This window comes from Coptis chinensis, chromosome 2 (genome assembly GCF_015680905.1).
Source record: "Coptis chinensis isolate HL-2020 chromosome 2, ASM1568090v1, whole genome shotgun sequence".
In the NCBI taxonomy this organism is placed as follows: Eukaryota; Viridiplantae; Streptophyta; class Magnoliopsida; order Ranunculales; family Ranunculaceae; genus Coptis; species Coptis chinensis.
In genome coordinates this window covers 91,026,453-91,043,822 of record NC_141457.1, presented here as the reverse complement: position 1 = coordinate 91,043,822, position 17,370 = coordinate 91,026,453, and the positions used below count along the sequence as shown (strand labels likewise).

Below are 17,370 nucleotides of genomic sequence, written 5' to 3'. Positions count from 1 at the left end.
AACTTATTCTTACCAAATTTTTTTCTGCTCATTACAATTTACTAGGAACCAAAACATAGCTGCTAATGCTCTGCTAAATCATTCTAGGCAAAAAGAGATGAAGAGCATAAATTAAAGGACTTCTTAAATGTATTAAACGGTTAGGTTACCCCAAAAATAGTATACATTTCTCGGAATTAAAATGTATATCGAGTAAAAATTCATATCACTCTAGAGAGAACAAATAGTGAAATTTTACAAGAGATCATTAAGAACAACAAAAGATGATAGCATTGTCCAGATCTCAACATACTGACGTATATCAGGTGCTAGGAGCCTAGGATGTTACCCTCCTGGACTCCTGGTTACCTGGACAAAGCATGCATCTGTTAACAAGATTGAGAAGATTTGAACTCTGCGACGCAAGAAATATTAAAACTTCTTTGAAATTCATTTCCAATTCTGAACTAGGCGGAGACATTCAATCAGTTCCTTGCTCTATCAAAAGACTGAAGCAGAAGTGGAATTCATCTATGATCTTGAACAGTCCTGCTACATGCAAATAAGTGTTTTCAGTATACATGCTTTTCTTATAATGATAAAATGATTATATGATTCTCACTTACACTTAGAATCTGTAGATCTTTGATGTTTTCTTCTGGAGATTTGAAACTTTAGCAGAAGTGATCATTGATCCAAAAGGTATAGTTGAATGTAATAGCTTAGAATTATCCTGATCGGTGTGGGGATTGGGTTTCAGGATGTGCTTTGCTCCGGCTGTCAGTTTTACTGGACCTGGTCTTTCCGTACCTTCAACGTTAATAGTGTTGTTGTCCCCAGCTGAGGGTCTCAAACCAACCTGCTTGTTATTTTCCAGAACGGATTGTTCTACATCTCTTCCGTTGGGTGTGTTTGCATCAAGTTCAGGACTTCCTGTGTTACAGAATGAAGATTCGCTGAGATTCACTTCTTTTTCCAAGTCAATCACGGTGCTTGATTCCACTGTCATTTCCAAATTAGGCTTTTTTGAGCGTTTAACTGAAGCACCAATTTTATCTGCAGGCCTTTTTCTGGTTCTCTTGACATGATCCAGACCTCTATGCCAAAAAATCGGCAACTTCATTTTGTCCTTTAGATGAAACCCGTTTCTATAGCTAGAATTGCTGGAAGAGTTGGGTCTCAATTCTGGAGGAACGGGTAAGAGTGGACGCTGAACCAGAGATGCAGCAAATGAATTCTGTCTATGAGGTAAATGATAGGTAGGCTGAGAAATCATTGAGGTGCAGCACGGAGATGAGATAGCTGATCGAGATGTGCTGTATGGATGGTTAAGAGCACATGTACCATATTGGGAAGAAGTGAACGGACTTTCTTTTTCTTTCGTGGCATTAAACATCCAGTGAGGTAGACCTTTTGAAGAACTCTCTGTCCAAGATGGCTGGACACACTCTCCGCAAATCTGGCTAACAAAAGGAAATTGAAAACCTGCTGCACTACAAGCAGGACCCTGGTTACTCAGTAGTCGGGCTGAACTCAAACACATGCACTGACATGGGTATTGAGAAGATGTTGGCATTCTTATTTGAGAGCTGAAATGTGAAGATTCTGTTCCATAAGTGCACGTTCCTGGCATTATCATAGTCTTACACCTTAACTCTTCAGAAGGAAGAGGGCAGAATAAAGGATGCATTTGAACACTGCGGTCATCCATGGTCAAGGGTACGCAACTTTGTGGTATTGAGTTTTGCCACCATTGACGGTAGGCATGACCTAACTTAGGATCAACACCTCTCATCTGCATTAAGGATGATCTGGTAGGATTTCCTTGGGATCCTAATGACTGGATTCGTGGCTCCTCTGACTTTCCAGCTGATGAAGCCTTACTGATAGCTTCTACTTCATAATTTCTGCTTCTGCTTGGTGATGAATTTTCAATGACCATAGTCGGATAATGCTCTCTAACAACATTTTTATCAGTCCATGCCTTGCCATCATTAGAATCTTCATTGTAATTCCTACCCACCGTAACATCTTTACCCATCAGCCGCATTGTTGTTTGTTTACTTGGCAGAAAGCTATGGTGTAAGTTCTCTGCCCAAGTAATCTTTTCCTTTTCACTCTGACTATGAGTTTGGCTATATTGACTGCAAGCACAAGAAGATGGATTCATCCGGTTCAAGTCCAAACCCGACTGATGCACAGATTGATGTTTACCCATAATTGAATCTTTCCAGGGGACCGCTCCTCCAGTACCTTGAAACTCAGTGATGCCTAGTCTAGATGGCATGTGAGGCTTCATTAAATAGTTCACGTCCGGAAAAAAAATTAGTTCATCACTCTGAAGTGTTGTCTCCCTATTGCAGCTTTCATTGATTTCTGAACAATCTGAGCTACTGTTTGCCCCCATAAAATTGTGAGCAGGGAACTTGCTGGAAGCACCCATCATAGTCTGTTTCTTTAGCTGATTCAACCCTCCTTGACCACTTGAGTGAAACTTGATGAGTTCCCCTTGTGAATTAAGCGGCAAACCGATAAAGTCGTCATCATCCCCGTAGACATCTACCTTCTTCTGCTTCAGTAGATCCTTAGGCGACGGTTGTGTATATGGCTGGTAATGCAGATCACGTCTATCTAAATACGGTGATGCGTTTTGTGACAAAAATGGATGTCTTCTATCTACTTGTCTAACCTGAGGTGAAGATGTCAAAGACTGCACATTCGTCGTAAAACTCATTGCAGCAGATCTCTGTCTAGGAACTGCAGAAATATCACACAAGTCTCTTGCGTCTGGTCCCTTCTCCGTATACCTACCCACTTCAGTATCCACAATGGGATTAAACGTTGCTTTTGGAGTTCTGAAGGCTCTTGGAATGCCTGTATATGAAGGGCCATAAGATGATGTTGGATCAGTATGACTTAGCAGATGGAATTCTTCTTCAGATTGAAAAGCCCAGTCTAGTCTTACAGACTCATCTGACAGACCTTTTCCTCTATCTCGGCATTGCCTATTTGAACTCCCAAACATTGGTGGAATAATGCGACAGTCAATATCTTCCAAAAACTCTTTTTCGTTCATAGACTGGACTCCAGCTCCACGCATAACATTCACAACATCATTGGTACTCCCATTCGTCTCTATAGTCTCATCTGTAGCAGGTGATACATTATACCCTTTCTCAAGCCGGTGTTTCATTGAGGAAGTAACCATGGTATCCGAAAGCACTTCAGAAATATCTTGCATCTGAAGATGAACAACTGATGGAGATGAGTGGCCAAGTATACTATCATTCCCCAAAAAATGAACATGCTTGTTCACTGAAAGGCAAGGCTTTGCTTGTTCACCAACCTGTCTGTTGCCTATCCTAAAAGATGTTTCACTAGGACCGACGCTTTTCTGTTTCTTCAAGATACCTTGAACTGAACACTTTGGTGGCTCCTGATACTGCTTCTTCAACTTTGATGCCTGAACTTTCCGCAACTTATTAGGCTTGCCTAAGGATTTTGTGTTTGAGGCCACCTTCCTACTCATTGAAGACTTCAATTTACCAACAAATCCTAGTTGAATGGAGCCTTTGAACTTACGAACTGTCTCCTGTGACAAAAAGCAAAACAATATCATATCAGTACAGTAATGAAGTTAAAATTAGGTTCATTCTAAGCCACCATCTTTTAGTTGGTAGACAAATCTTTTCTTTTAATTAGCAACTAAGCTGCTCTTATGTTGTAATTAAAAGATGATATTCTTATTGTGTTTTATTTTAATATAATTTTAATCTTTTAATCCTATACTAATTGCAACACATTCTGGCCAGTCCTGAGAAATGCCCAGATTCAATGTAGTTCATCTTGTCTTCTTTGGCAGACAACAAGAGGTAACACTTCAATGGCAGGAGAAATTTTAACTGCACAAATTTAAAATGTGATACTTCAGCAAATCTTTCAGCACCAAAAGGGAGCGTTAACAAGCCACATGATTAAGTTCCAGCAGATATAAGGAGGATACAAGAGGAACAATCTATGTAGGGAAAATAACACAAATGCTTGTTAATTTACCAAAATTAAGACCAGCTATACTAATTCTTGCATTGGCATTCTCCACAGAATGGAAGTTCAAATAGATCGACATTTTCACAAAGAAAGCGTGCTCTAAACTATGAAACTTCACCCAAGTTCAAAGAGGGAAAGAAAACAAAAGTTCTGCAATATACTGCAACCAAGGGTAAGAAAAGCAAGTACACATGATCTGAAAATCAAGCCACCACAGAAACCATATATAGATTTCATCAGCCATATAGGGTTACTAAAAACTCTACATGACAAAATTAAGGTTTTGTTCCAAGCTACAACAGAACCACAACTCACATTTTTTTTTGTTTCAAACAAAAAGCTGGAGTTCCGCAGAATCGCAGACCCCGACGATATATAAATGTAACTAGGTAAAAGTACAATTTTCTATAAAACCGTCTTCGATAATCCTCCTTAGCTTAGAAGGTTTGCATAATTAAATATTTACCATTTCATAAAACTTATTGGGCAATTCACAGTCTATAAACTTTAAATACGGACTAAATACTATGGCAATGACCAAGTTACACCGAATAATGTTTAGTGACCTTTACACCCAGCTAGAGATTAAAGTAAGAACTCAACGGACCTCGCCTTGCATGCTCCAATTACCCACAAAAATACTCGCCATATGAGCATCCCCTATGTTTCTTCATCTTATTAGTTGTTTTCCTAGCTCACCACATAGCTTTCCATGATATGTGCATTCATAATTCAACACTAAACTTTCCAGGCTACTGAAATGTTTTTTTGTTTTCCACTAATAGGGCACTTCCATGTTACAACCCACACAATGCCTACCAACATTTAGGAAGCACATGTTACAAAAAGTAACAAGAGGTCTGATAAAATCACCATTTCCATTTCCAATTTCAGATTTGATTTTAACCAAATTCCATCTCTAGAAGTTATTCTCGTTTGACATATAGCTTTTTCCAACAAACAACCAACAGTCCCATAAAATCAACATAAAATTTTGATTTCAGATTTGATTCAAGCAGTGTATGTTGTTTACCTAAATAACCAGACACCTTCCCCCCAATTAGGCATCTATGATCTTGTTTCAATCCCAAACTGGCTTACATACCCATCCAAACTAATTATTTTAGCACGTACATAGCCAAGTAGCCAACATAAAATAACAACCAAATGAAGAATAAAAGCTCTCTACAATGGCCTGGAAGCAATCACATTCCAAACAATTCATGTGGTCCAAGCTCAAATAACACAATTAATGGGGTCCAGACAAACATGGAGAGACCGTGAAGGTAACAGCATTTTAATCATCAAAGATAACATGGCAAAACAAGGAAGCCTCTCCATCTCTTCAATTTGCTTTCCACCTAACTTGTACCAAACTAACCCCTCTCTCCTTTAACTTTTCCTCTCTTTAATCTAAAACTTGATGATTTCCAGCAAAAAATAAAACAACCACACTTTTCAAAGTAGTATTTAATCAACAGAATCATTAAAACTAACAAAGACTTGATAAAAAAAAATTAATAAAATTTGACATACCTCTTGCAGTGAAATTGATTTCTTCTTGCTTACATTCTTTAGTTTCTTTACTATCCCCACCACATCTTTACATTTCTTCTTCTTCTTCCACTTCTCCTTGGCGATAATATCTAAAATTCTCATTTCCTCATCATCTTCATCTTCACTAATACCCATCGATTCAACTTGAGGCGCAACCTTAAATATTTCCATAATGGATCTCTTCTTCGGCTGCTTCGCCTTCACCACCTTTCGCTCTTTGCGCGACGTCTGAGCTAAACAAGCATCAACATGAACCTTCAAAGCATTCACAGATGAAGCACTAAAACTCAAACAAACGGGACAATTCATCACATCAACTTCTTCACTTCCCAAAACCACTTCTGGTATTTCAAAACCGCTTTTTCCATCTAAAACCACTTTCTTTGCACTTTCTAGCTCGTTTACCCACCACTTAAACTTCTGAGTAGTTATTGGTGGAAGTAAATCTTCTACAAGTTGTTTCTTTAGCTCCTTTGGATTTCCTTCAAATGGCCAACATTTATCCACGTCTTTTGTTCTCATATTTGAAGTGTACTCACTGCAGTACAACATCCTAAGTTAAACTATGAAACACCTAATTAACTAAACGAACTAAAGAATAAATTTTGTATACAAAAAGAAACTTACCGAATTGAGAAACCTTCAAAAGCAATCGCTATGGCTTCCATTGATAGAGAGTGAGTGAAGTTTAAGGTGGCTTCTGGTTTTCCCGCTTTTACTTGGGTTTTTTTTTCTTATTTCTTTTCTTCTTGTCTGTGTCTCTATCACTGTGGTTGTACTACTACTAATTTCTCTCTCTCATGTCTTTTTTTTCCTCATCCTCATTTATTTATGACAGAAAGAGACGTATGAATGGGAGCGTAGCTAGAAGGAAGAGAAAGTGACCCAAATATTATTATTTATGATGAAATGGCGGGATATAATGACGCCGTATGTATGTCATGTGCATGTACAAAACCTTTGTGCGATGTTATGACTGTGATGTGAATATGTGATCACCTCCTCCTGGATTTGTTTAAGTTTTTAGTATCTAATAAATCTTACAAAATTAGTCGGGGACAAGCGCTCTTTCTGAACTGCGGATGCCTTTTATGAAAGATAGTCTAGAAAAAAGTAGTCATTTTTATTTTCTATTTTGTAAAATTGTCTTTGACTTAATTTTCACGAGTTCTCAGAGAACTAATAAGATGTGTCTTATGGCTCGATCGACAACAAATGTTCTCATCTTTATACCACATGTGTTCTCATCTTTATAAGCTGCAACAATAAGTATGAATTTGTACTTTTAAAAGATGATTGATTATAGGTGTTCATCCTTTTTAGATGCTTTTGTGATTGCATATGATGATATGAAGACTGTATATTCATATGCATTATTTAGAGGAATGATGAAAAAAAAAAAAAAAAAAAACAAACTATCGCTAGGTATAATATTTGATTAATTCAACGCCCCACATCAAATTGAATAAATCGAATAAAATAAAAACTCTAAAATATTTGTTATCTAACAAAATATATTCTTATTCAATTGGGAGTATATGTAACTACATAAATATTTCTATTTCAATTGTTAGTGTACTAAATATCGGCTAGAACTCTAAATCATTAGTCCTATCTTTTGTAATACTGAGTTACTAAGAACTAGTAACGAAGTTTGCATATTGCAAGATTATGAGTTATGAGTTATCACATGTCAAAGACGTAACACCCAAAAAAACGCTGACATTCGAGCAAATGCCAATTGCAAGCAAAGGTATTTACTGCCAGTCTGCCACAATATATTTCTACCACTATCTGATGGGCAAAAACTACTGCGGGTTTTATCCCTCATCCTCTAGGGTTTTAACCTTACGAAAAAATAGGGGGCAATCTCTTAAGAACTCATTGTCGGATAGCAGAGCCAATCTGATACCATGCATCCACATGAGTCAGGTCTCAAGTCTCAAGTCTCAAGTCTCAAGTCTCAAGCAGGAGAAAAGGAGGCGAGGAAACTTAACAGACGCTCCATTAAAGGGACCCACAGAATAGCACACCTGTCCTGTTGACAATGACAGGTATGTACATACTGAATTTGGTGAAAAAAGCTTTAACAGTGTTTTAAAGCCGTACGATACTGTTGGGCGTGAAAAGCAGCACTATTCATCCAACGGTAGTTTATCAAACTGCTTGCTCTGCAGTTTCCATGATACTTTTTCTTTAGTATGTTCTCTCTCCTTGTCTTTTCGATCACGCCAGCTGCATAGCCAAAAATAAAAATAAGGACAGTTTTTATTACTTTCTTAACTTAGCATCATAATTAAGGTTTTAATTTCCTTTTATGAATGCTGTCAGATCACCACACGTGTTCAAGAAATATATCTTACAGCGTGAGAGTTGCATAGTTGTATACTTTGTACGGTACAACTCTTACAACAGTTACAAGGCTTTGCTCATTATATTAGTAATTAATAATCTACTTAAAATTAGTCAAGATTAAGAAACTTAAAAGTGGTGTTGGGAAGATGGCAGCTGCAATCACAGCCTCAGAGGTACGGTGGAAATCTTGTTGGGATATTGTAAGAACTTTTTACAGAACTGTGTCAGTACGTTATAACTAATAAACAAAAATAAAGCAGACAACATGGGTTAGTGTAGCTGTCCCCTACTATTAGACCCCTTAGAGTTAACTGATTATGCATATTTTTACATGAAAGCGATAACAATCAATCAAACATGTGGAAAAAGTTGTAGTTCAAACCTTGAAAGGGGAACTAGAAGGTTGTAAAGGTTATATACCTAGCCATGCAACAGTATCTACGAAAGTTACACGCTGTTAAAAGAAAGTAAATTTGGATGAAGGTTTGGCACTCTACTTCCTCACTCAAACTAATAAAATTTGTTGGGGGTATTTTGGCATTGCCCTTTTTAGTGTCGGTATAACAATTAGTTTGAGCTAAAGCAAGAAATATAAAGAAATAAGCATACGAGTCATGGAGTATATAGATTTGAGTTCTTGAATAAGTATGTCTGCACTCTTTACGTGTTAAACTTGCTGATTTAGGTAGCAAAACCAAAGAAATTTAGTTGTAGATGCAGTAAGAAAGTTGGTTTGTGTGAACTTTGGAGTTCAAACTTTGAAGACATGGGAGTATGGGACATTGTCAACTCTTCATGATTTTAGCGAAGAACGTATGAAAAGTGGAGTTTGAGTTCGTAGTACACATGAATATATGAAATGATGGTTCCTTCACTTTCACCAAGTCATCATCCGTACGTGACTAAACACGCACAAAAGCATCTTCTCAATTCCAAATTTCCAATATCTTTATGTATTATGTTCTTCATTTCACGTATAGGAGGTAGCATGGAAACATTATGTGATACAGATAATTACGACATGTACTCTAGTTGCACAAAGGGTGGAGAAAGTTTAACGAGGTTGATGCTTGGACTGCAATAGTAGCGATGGGATCATATCTTTTTCGTAGGAAATGTTGTTATGTCAACCAGTGACTAAGAGTCGGTTTCAAAATAGCTTACATGACCTCGCATGAAAATTGTATAAAACATACTATGTTCCAGAATCGAGCAATGTGTGTTCTTTTGGACGTTTTATCGGTATGGATTTAAAGAGCATGTCATCAAGACATCAATACTGGACTGAAAATTGGAGCTAACATTGGAGTTGTATAGCCAAAGAGATTGGAGAAATACGCAGTTCGACCAAGCATTGTATCTATACTCTATTATATGTGAAAGAATGCCAAATCAAAAAGAATGCCAAATCGACGTGTCCATGTACAGAATTACAGATGTACTTTGTATCTGCTAAAGCACCACTGAAGAAATTGGTCCTACCTGTTAATGTGGATGAACGATTGAACTAGGACCAAACGAGTATGACTTTAATCACGACCTCTATGACTCTATTCCCTTTAAACATTAGGGTACCCTTAACATTATAGGTCCAATATATCTTCCGAAGAACATGCTTGTGTCGTCTCCTATATGTATTTATGCACTCCATCTTTGTCCCACTTTGGGCTTTTCCTGCTGTCTAAAGTCTAAACTACAAACGGGTCTGGAGAACCAACAATTAGAATTGGACCTGTCTTAGTGGTCTCAATTGATATTCCAGCATTTCCTGCTGGTGCGACAGCGTTAACAAGCCTATAACCTGGAAACACGAAAAGGAGAGCCATAGTCAATACCATCCTGGAATACAATTAATTTACAACAGCCTGAAATGTTGCCTTAATATGCGTTATAACCTACTAATAAAATGTCAAGGGCCTTACGTAAACAGCTGAGGCCGAGGACGAGAGAGCTGAGGCCGCTTCATTGGTGAAAGTATGAGATTCCGCAAGGTCATGGAGGGGTTACTTCCACCAGTAGCAAAAGGAGGACGAGATCCTGGTCTTCTGTTACCAGCATCCCCAACAATGGGCATTTGTTTTCCAGTGGAGCCAGCTGAGACATCAAAGGGACCAGAGTCTGATTTGTCCTGTCTTGGCATAGGCCACATATCCTCTCTCTGTCCTGGAGTGTCTGGAGTGTAAATGGACCAATCTGCGATAAATAAACTAACTGATATCTGTCGAAGTGCTTAACATTTTGAGTAAGCTCAACGCAGTGTCACAAGGCATTGCATACCCAAAAGGACAGAACAGAGTATACTAAATTATGATACTTATTGTCTAATGATTTGTCATTTGAGCAAAGCTAGCTTCAATGCACAAACACTTCCAAGCCTGTGACACTAAGTTGGTCTTTAACTCTTTATCAATATTATAACTATAACATGTCTTTTTGAATAGAAAAAAACAAGCTATACGTCTTTAATTACTACTACATTATACCTTGTCGAAGTCGGTCTCTGTTATCCATCATATTTGCAGGGCTTGAGAATAAGTCAGGCTCAGCTCTTGCATAGAAACTGCGAGCCGGCTGGATTGCTGTTTGCTTTGCTGATTCATATTCACTTCTCAACTGATCATACATTTCATCCAGTTTTCTCTTTTGTCTGGAATCGAAGAATGGACCTTTAGGATCAGGTACACCTCACCACTATGTGATCTTGACAAATAAGAAAGAAGGAAAAAGGTTTGGTTCAAATTAAATAATAAACCTGGATTTCTCCGCGAACTTTTCTTGCAGCTCTTGCTTATCCTTGGACAGGCTCTCAATCTCCTGCTCCATCATCTGACACCTTTTGGCCATTTTCTGGTATGCAGTATGCACCTGCTCCAATTTTTCTGTGAACTTTTCTTGCATCACTTCACATTTCTGTCGACATTGAGCAACTATTTTGTTCATCTTGTACTGCATCTCCAATTCCTTCTGCCCAATGAAGAACATCACACTTCGATAGGCACTCTTCATCACTAGATTTGTTCAAGGAAAGACATAATTCCTTTGGTTTTTTTTTTTCCATATTGATTTGTGGACCCATTTCACTTAAGCATTCTCCAAAAGGGGTAAAAAAAAAAAAAAGAGACACCATATATGTTGTTTACTGCTTCATTTATATTCTTTTACCTATGACAAGATAACTAGGTACCAATAAATCGAACATGTCAAACATATATATATTTTTTTTCTCCAAGTGATTTTGTATTAATTAAAAATAATGTTACACGGGAACAAAAGAAACATGTTTTGAGTGACTTGTACATGATAGACTCAATTACACTTGTATATGTCAAACATATGTGTGATGAAGACAAGGATACATATCTGTGGAGAAATTCCAGCCATAGCCATCTGCATCAGAAATAACGTTACTAGTCACAGTATCATACTAAATGATGGAAAGATAGTTGCATATGGAAGAGTTCTTTCTTACATTTGTCCACTCATCATTAGGATTGATGTCCACTGGTTTCATCAGGCTGTCAAAGGTAAAGAATGGCATATAAGTTAAGTGATAATCAGACTATTAAAGTCTTTATCCACGTTAGCTATATCTTCTCTCAATTCTTAGGTATCAGCTTAAAGCCTTAAATTAGATGAATCCTACTGCGGTATAAACTAAATGCAATTTTTTCTGGAAATGGAACCAGTCCAACATTTTAATTAAAGCGATGGAGGAAATGAAAACTCCACTGGTTGAGAATAGAAAGCAAGTTTCTCTTACTATCATGTGAAAAGCATTATCATTGTTATTGTACAATTATTGTAGAATAAAAGAACGTATTTAGTGCAACTATTGAAACAACTAGATTGGATGACATTTTCTCTGAACTCCAGAGTCCAGACTGTCGAAATTACAGAAAATAGAAGTTAGTACCTTTTAGAGAGAACTTGATCACAAATGGGACATGCTGCATCACTGCTGAGGATCTTATTAGCATCTTCTGTGCCTTTTCCTCTTGTTAAGTAATCAATTGATTCCTATGTGAAAAAATACATTCCACAGTTGCAAAAGAAAGTATATTAAGCTTCAAAAGGATACACAAGAGGTGACCGCAGGTGGTTGATACGGCACGCCCTTCCAATTCTCGCCAACACGCATTACACCTCATTTCAGCCTTCTAGGAAAATTACTTATTCCATGTAACTTTTTGAATTTCAGATACCTACAGAGAACAGATATTTTTATCAAAGAGAATCCAACTCCAAGAATAACCAAATGTCACCAATGCTGTAAGCCAACTACTCTGAAATCTAGCATTGCTCTAAGCATATAATAACCCAATTAACTACATGACTAAAAATAGAAAGTTGTTCTTGCAGTTCCAAGTATAAATTTCAAGATGAACATGTCATATAAGTAGATAATTCACACAACAGAACTCATCAAACTGTTTTCTCATACAATAAAAAAAAAAGTCAAACCAGGTATTCAAATTGAGTCACTATTCATTTTTGGATATCCAAAAGACAAACTTGAGTAGATGCAAACCAACAAAAGGTCCAATTTACCAGTAAAAATATCAAATTTCGAAGAAATTATTACACAAGAAAGAAAATAAAGCAAAATGCAGGCTAATTTGACAGATATTGAACTTCAACGAAAATATCAAAACCTAATTTCTTCTTCTTCTTGATTCCAAATTCAATCTAGAACACCATAAAAACTCTAATTTCAACCTAAAACATGTATTTATCAAGACCAGCATAATTTAATAGAAAATCACTCAGAATAACTGATTCTTTTCATCCACACACAATTCGATCTAAAACAACGTATAGAACTCGAATTTCAACTAGAACATTAAAAACAAAATGCTTACAATTAGATGATCGTTAAGGAGTCTCTGAAGATGTCCAAAGCGAAACCAACTAGAAGGGATCTCAAAACTTGTTTCACGAAACCCTAGAAATTTCTCTCTCTCTCTCTGCAGTGATTGAAATGAATCGAAAAAAAAAAAAAATGAAACTGAGATTGGCGGCAAAGCCTTATTTTATAGTGACCTCGTGGACAGCAATTTAGTCAGTCCACGTCATCTGCCACGTAAGTAATATTTATTCCAAACTGGACCAGCTAAAATACCGAAATTTTAAAGAACTGAAATAGCGGTATATATCGTCGAATTATGTGTTATGCACAACGAGATTGAAGTTGAATTGAGAAACATAAAAAAAAGTAACACATGCATATAGCTAACAACAAAAAAAAAAAAAGAGATACAACAAATGTTTTTGCTTTCCTATATGAAAGCATACGTTCTCATCTTTCACTAATTACATAACAACACTGAGATTAATTTCCTTGGCATCGACAGGTTGGACTTGTGAATGCCTGTACTTGTACTTCTTAGCCCAAAACAAGTAGTTGAAGAAGTTGATCATGCTTAGTATGGCAAGTAACCAGTAGAAGAGATTCACGTGGTTCCTGTTGATATTGTTTCCGGCCAACCAACCTTTACTACTAGTTAACTTCTTAGTAGCTGAATTAACTATTTCAATCAGTATGGTGCTGAAGAAGTAGCCAAGTGACATTGAACTCCAAAGGAAACAAGTTGACAGGGACTTGAGTCCCTTCGGTGCTTCAGAGTAGAAGAATTCGAGAAGCCCGATGACAGCAAACAAGTCTGCTATCCCAAAAATTAAGTACTGGAAAGACAACCAAAATACACTAATAGGTAAGGGTTCAAGCACAGGGATCGCATCAAGCATGCCATGGCTTCTTGCTGTCTCCTTTCGCTTCACTTCCAGGAGTGCTGCAGAGGCCATGGACATAGAAGAGAGAACTAGTCCGACTCCTATTCGCTGCAAGTGTGTTATTCCTGTGGCGTGACCTGTGAACTTCCTTGCGAATGGAACGAAAATTCGATCATAAAAAGGGATAATAATAAGCATGAATGCTACAGGGATGATTGGGAGGGATGCTGGAGGGATGTGGAACGAGTTTGTGATACGAGTGTCCATGGTCAGGCCTTGTTGAATGGAGAAAGTTTGTAGTTGGGCTAAACAAGTGCTCACGATAATGGTGCTACAGAATATGGGAATCATGGCTAGAATGATCTTTGCATTCTCTACTTGGGTAACTCTGCAAAGCTTCCATGGATTCACATCCTCTGGATTAGATACTGGAGTTGTCTGGATAGCTGCTTTGTCTAGGAACCTTAATATTTACAAGAAAAAGATTTCAACATTAGAATAAGGACAAGTCATCTTTGATCAAACATAATTGATGTACAATTACATGACCATGAAAGCAAAAAACAAGATAATTTTAGTGCAATTGCATAGTATAGATGAAAATTGTACCTAAGAGTTTTCCTGTGTGGTAGAAACTCCTGATCTACTGCCGCTTCCTTGTCTCTATCTATCTCATAGAGCTCCTCAGGGTTTCCTGGGTGTGTAAGTTTTCTGTTTCTGATAGATGCCACATACACCTACAAAAGTTGTGTTAATAGTAATTCAGCAGCCTTGATTGGTAATCCACATGATGACTAGAATTGGCAGAATGTTTCCAACTGAAAAATATATACATGATGCATTGCATTAATAGATTTTTGGCAACCAATTCGCAGTAAAAATTGGCTATAGGAACAAACCTGAAAGATCTTGGTCAGAGCGTTAGTTCCTTTGATAACTTGTATCCGATATCGTGGTAACCCACCCACAAAGACGATCAAACCCAAAAATATTGCGACCGTTGACATCCCAAAGCCTAGGTCGAATCCTCTATTATCTTGAACCCAGACAATAAAAGTTAGACTAACTGCACCACCAAGACATGTAGCTAGAAGGAACCAGTTAAAATAGCTGGACATCTGTCTAACTTCTTTTGGGTCTTTCTCATCAAATTGATCAGCTCCATGGGCAGGCAAAGCAGCTTTAATTCCACCAGTGCCTATAGCAATTAAGTATAAAGCAGAAAACATAAGTACAGCGTTTCCTCCAGAAACTTTCTCACACACAGCAGTTCGGTCAAATATGTTGCATGGTGGTGGCTTAAGTTTGCTGTAATGTGCTTGTATAGTTAGCAATCCAAGACCCTGTGGAGAAACAAATAAACAGAGAGATAACTTATGGACTTAACTTACACAGATATATGAGATTGTTTTATAAGTGCATATGTATATGCATGATACTTCATTAACACGCACCAGAAACTCCACAAATGCTGCAACAGCAGTAGCTTTAAATCTTCCAATGTAGGTATCAGCAAGGAATGCAACTACAATTGTGAGGATGTAACTTGTACCCAGGTAATTAGTGAGGACATTAGCTGCATCAGCTATATTGTAGTGCATCACCCCATTGAAGTATGTTATGAAGTTGACATTGAGTGCAAAGGTCGCCATGTTCTCAAATGCAAACGCCGCTACACCAACGAGCAAAACCAATGTCAGCATGCTCTGATATTTGAAAGCTTACATGTCTGTACCACTGATATATTCTCTGATATTCACTGGTATAACTTATGAGTTTTGTTTCATGAGTGAATTTTGGAACAGGCACCATTTTAAAGCATGGGCAATTAAGTAGAGTTAGTAGTTATCAGTTATTACCAAGTATAAGAACAGAAATAGACATTCCTCCATGTCTATGTTTCCTAGCTGTTCTTCCTTTCCAGTCCACCTTTCCTTCAACGAGCTCAGCTTTCTCCTCCTGTATGGGAATAACAAACATGTTTAAAGTTATGTACGTAGGAAAGATAGACCAATTAAGATGGAGAGAAGAAAAACTGGTTAATTATTACCATGGCTTTTGAATATTAGAAGTATCCTTGAAAGCTAAAGTGGTAAAGACTGATTGGAACTCAGAGAGAAACGTTGGAGGTATAAATAGAACTTCACTGCTAATGAGACCCCTGTTGGCTTGTGTGTTAATGTGTATTACTTTTAGAATTTACAGTTATTATTATTGGTTAATTTGAGTGATTCATTCTTTAATTCGATAGGACCGTGTCTTGGTGACAGACAGATTCTTTGTAAGGTAGCCAAACAAGTGAAGAATTTTGCTGTATATATTTATGCCAATGCAATGTTGAAAGTGTCCCCTTAATGTTGTCCTTGATGCCTTCGTATAATGATTTTTCATTTCTTCTCCTTATGACCTTATCTACACTATATCGATACTTTAGACATTTTCCGTATAGATGATACATGTAACAACATTACAACAGAGATTTTGAAAAAAGAGAATCTATAAGCTTCATCCCAATTATTTTTATTTTATTTTTTATACTCAGATATTATGCTTAACTTATTCTGTTGTTCCCACTTCCCAGTTTATATGTTTTCATCTTCAAGCGGCTAGAGAGTCACTTCTGCAGTTCTGCATCCAATGCATATAGCAATTAAAATCGGACAAAAACTATATTAGTATATTAAACACATGCTTGATCGATTTATATGAACTTAGACTTGAAGCATGACTTACGACCGATTCTTTTTTGAGCATTTTATAATCAACTCAATTGAGTTTGATTACCAAAAAAAACAGACAACCTTGAGATTAAAGATCTAAACAAAAGGGTGATAGACAAGGCTTTTATGTTGGCGTTATCCCTCACATGAGGAGAGAAAACGAAGTTTATTCTGTGTGGAAATGTAATAGCGCGACCCGCGCTCAGATTGGTCTTGACCAAGGCGCGACCTGCGCTCATGCCGTGGAAGACTTCCAGTAACTTCAGCACGACCCGCGCTCAATTTTGGTCTTGACCCAAGCGCGCCCCACGCCCATGCCTATTTTGGCAGGATTCTATTTTTCCGGAACCGCGAGTTTTGGCTTATATGTTTGGGTTTTTGGTAAAACCAAACACACGAGAGGCAGCACAAAAGTCAGAGAAAACCCAATCTTGAAAGCTATCAAGATATCAAGATTAAGAGATAACTTTTACGGAGAGACAACCCTGTAAAGAGATAAGAGTGATCTAGTAAAGTGAGAGACTGAAATGAGAGATTGTAATCTTCTTTCCACTTTATAAAGAACTATCTCTTGTGGAAGTAGGCATCATTGGCCGAACCACGGTATATCTTTATGTTGTGGTTTGCTTTAATTCTGCTTTACATTATTATTTGTTGTTAATAGTTGTTTAGCGAGTTGGGTATGTTAGTATAGGTTGTAGTTGATATTTAGAATTTGTCTGGAATTGAATTGTGTTCAAATACAAGTTATCTGTGTAGTGGGGGAATCGATTAGTATTGGTATAAATCCCAACAAGTGGTATCAGAGCCTTGGTTAGAATAGTCTAGAGTGTTATCCAAATCTTGGTCGAAAGGTGTTTGACAAAATTCCTGAGAGAAGATTTGAGTTTAAATAACTTGTAGAAATGGACCATTCCGTGAACACTCGCATGACGAGTCTGAATAGGAAGAACTACACCATTTGGAAAGCCAAGATGGAAGA

General features: G+C 37.3%; 3 protein-coding genes across 8 annotated transcripts; all 3 read right to left on the bottom strand.

Moving 5' to 3' along the window:
* Positions 1-107: 107 nt before the first annotated feature.
* Positions 108-6,391, bottom strand: LOC147518877 (uncharacterized). 3 transcript variants are annotated; one of them, XM_086590585.1, is made up of 5 exons: positions 6,211-6,391; positions 5,563-6,121; positions 3,326-3,571; positions 606-3,220; positions 108-528 (listed from the first exon to the last, which is right to left on the bottom strand). In XM_086590585.1, exons 1-4 carry the CDS (start codon positions 6,249-6,251, stop codon positions 608-610), a joined length of 3,459 nt encoding a protein of 1,152 aa, XP_086446711.1. In that variant the 5' UTR covers positions 6,252-6,391; the 3' UTR covers positions 108-528; positions 606-607. The 3 variants fall into 3 exon arrangements, with proteins under 3 accessions (XP_086446711.1, XP_086446710.1, XP_086446709.1); XM_086590584.1 differs by having other exon boundaries at positions 108-531; positions 606-3,571; XM_086590583.1 differs by having other exon boundaries at positions 606-3,571.
* Positions 6,392-9,280: 2,889 nt separating this feature from the next.
* Positions 9,281-12,938, bottom strand: LOC147518876 (E3 ubiquitin-protein ligase CCNB1IP1 homolog). Of its 4 annotated transcripts, none has more exons than XR_015211921.1 (9): positions 12,798-12,931; positions 12,017-12,140; positions 11,852-11,924; positions 11,408-11,453; positions 11,295-11,325; positions 10,691-10,946; positions 10,422-10,585; positions 9,861-10,145; positions 9,281-9,739 (listed from the first exon to the last, which is right to left on the bottom strand). XR_015211921.1 is itself a non-coding variant. In XM_086590580.1 (9 exons), the coding sequence occupies exons 2-9, from the start codon at positions 12,084-12,086 to the stop codon at positions 9,733-9,735; spliced, it is 918 nt and encodes a 305-aa protein (XP_086446706.1). In that variant the 5' UTR covers positions 12,087-12,140; positions 12,798-12,938; the 3' UTR covers positions 9,281-9,732. The 4 variants fall into 4 exon arrangements, 3 of the variants coding, with proteins under 3 accessions (XP_086446706.1, XP_086446707.1, XP_086446708.1); XM_086590580.1 differs by having other exon boundaries at positions 9,861-10,131; positions 12,798-12,938; XM_086590581.1 differs by having other exon boundaries at positions 9,861-10,110.
* A 203-nt stretch (positions 12,939-13,141) lies between these two features.
* Positions 13,142-15,852, bottom strand: LOC147518875 (protein NRT1/ PTR FAMILY 4.5-like). Its single transcript, XM_086590578.1, has 6 exons — positions 15,719-15,852; positions 15,528-15,627; positions 15,123-15,340; positions 14,568-15,011; positions 14,278-14,405; positions 13,142-14,131 (listed from the first exon to the last, which is right to left on the bottom strand). The coding sequence occupies exons 1-6, from the start codon at positions 15,719-15,721 to the stop codon at positions 13,249-13,251; spliced, it is 1,776 nt and encodes a 591-aa protein (XP_086446704.1). The 5' UTR covers positions 15,722-15,852; the 3' UTR covers positions 13,142-13,248.
* Between the last annotated feature and the right edge of the window lie 1,518 nt (positions 15,853-17,370).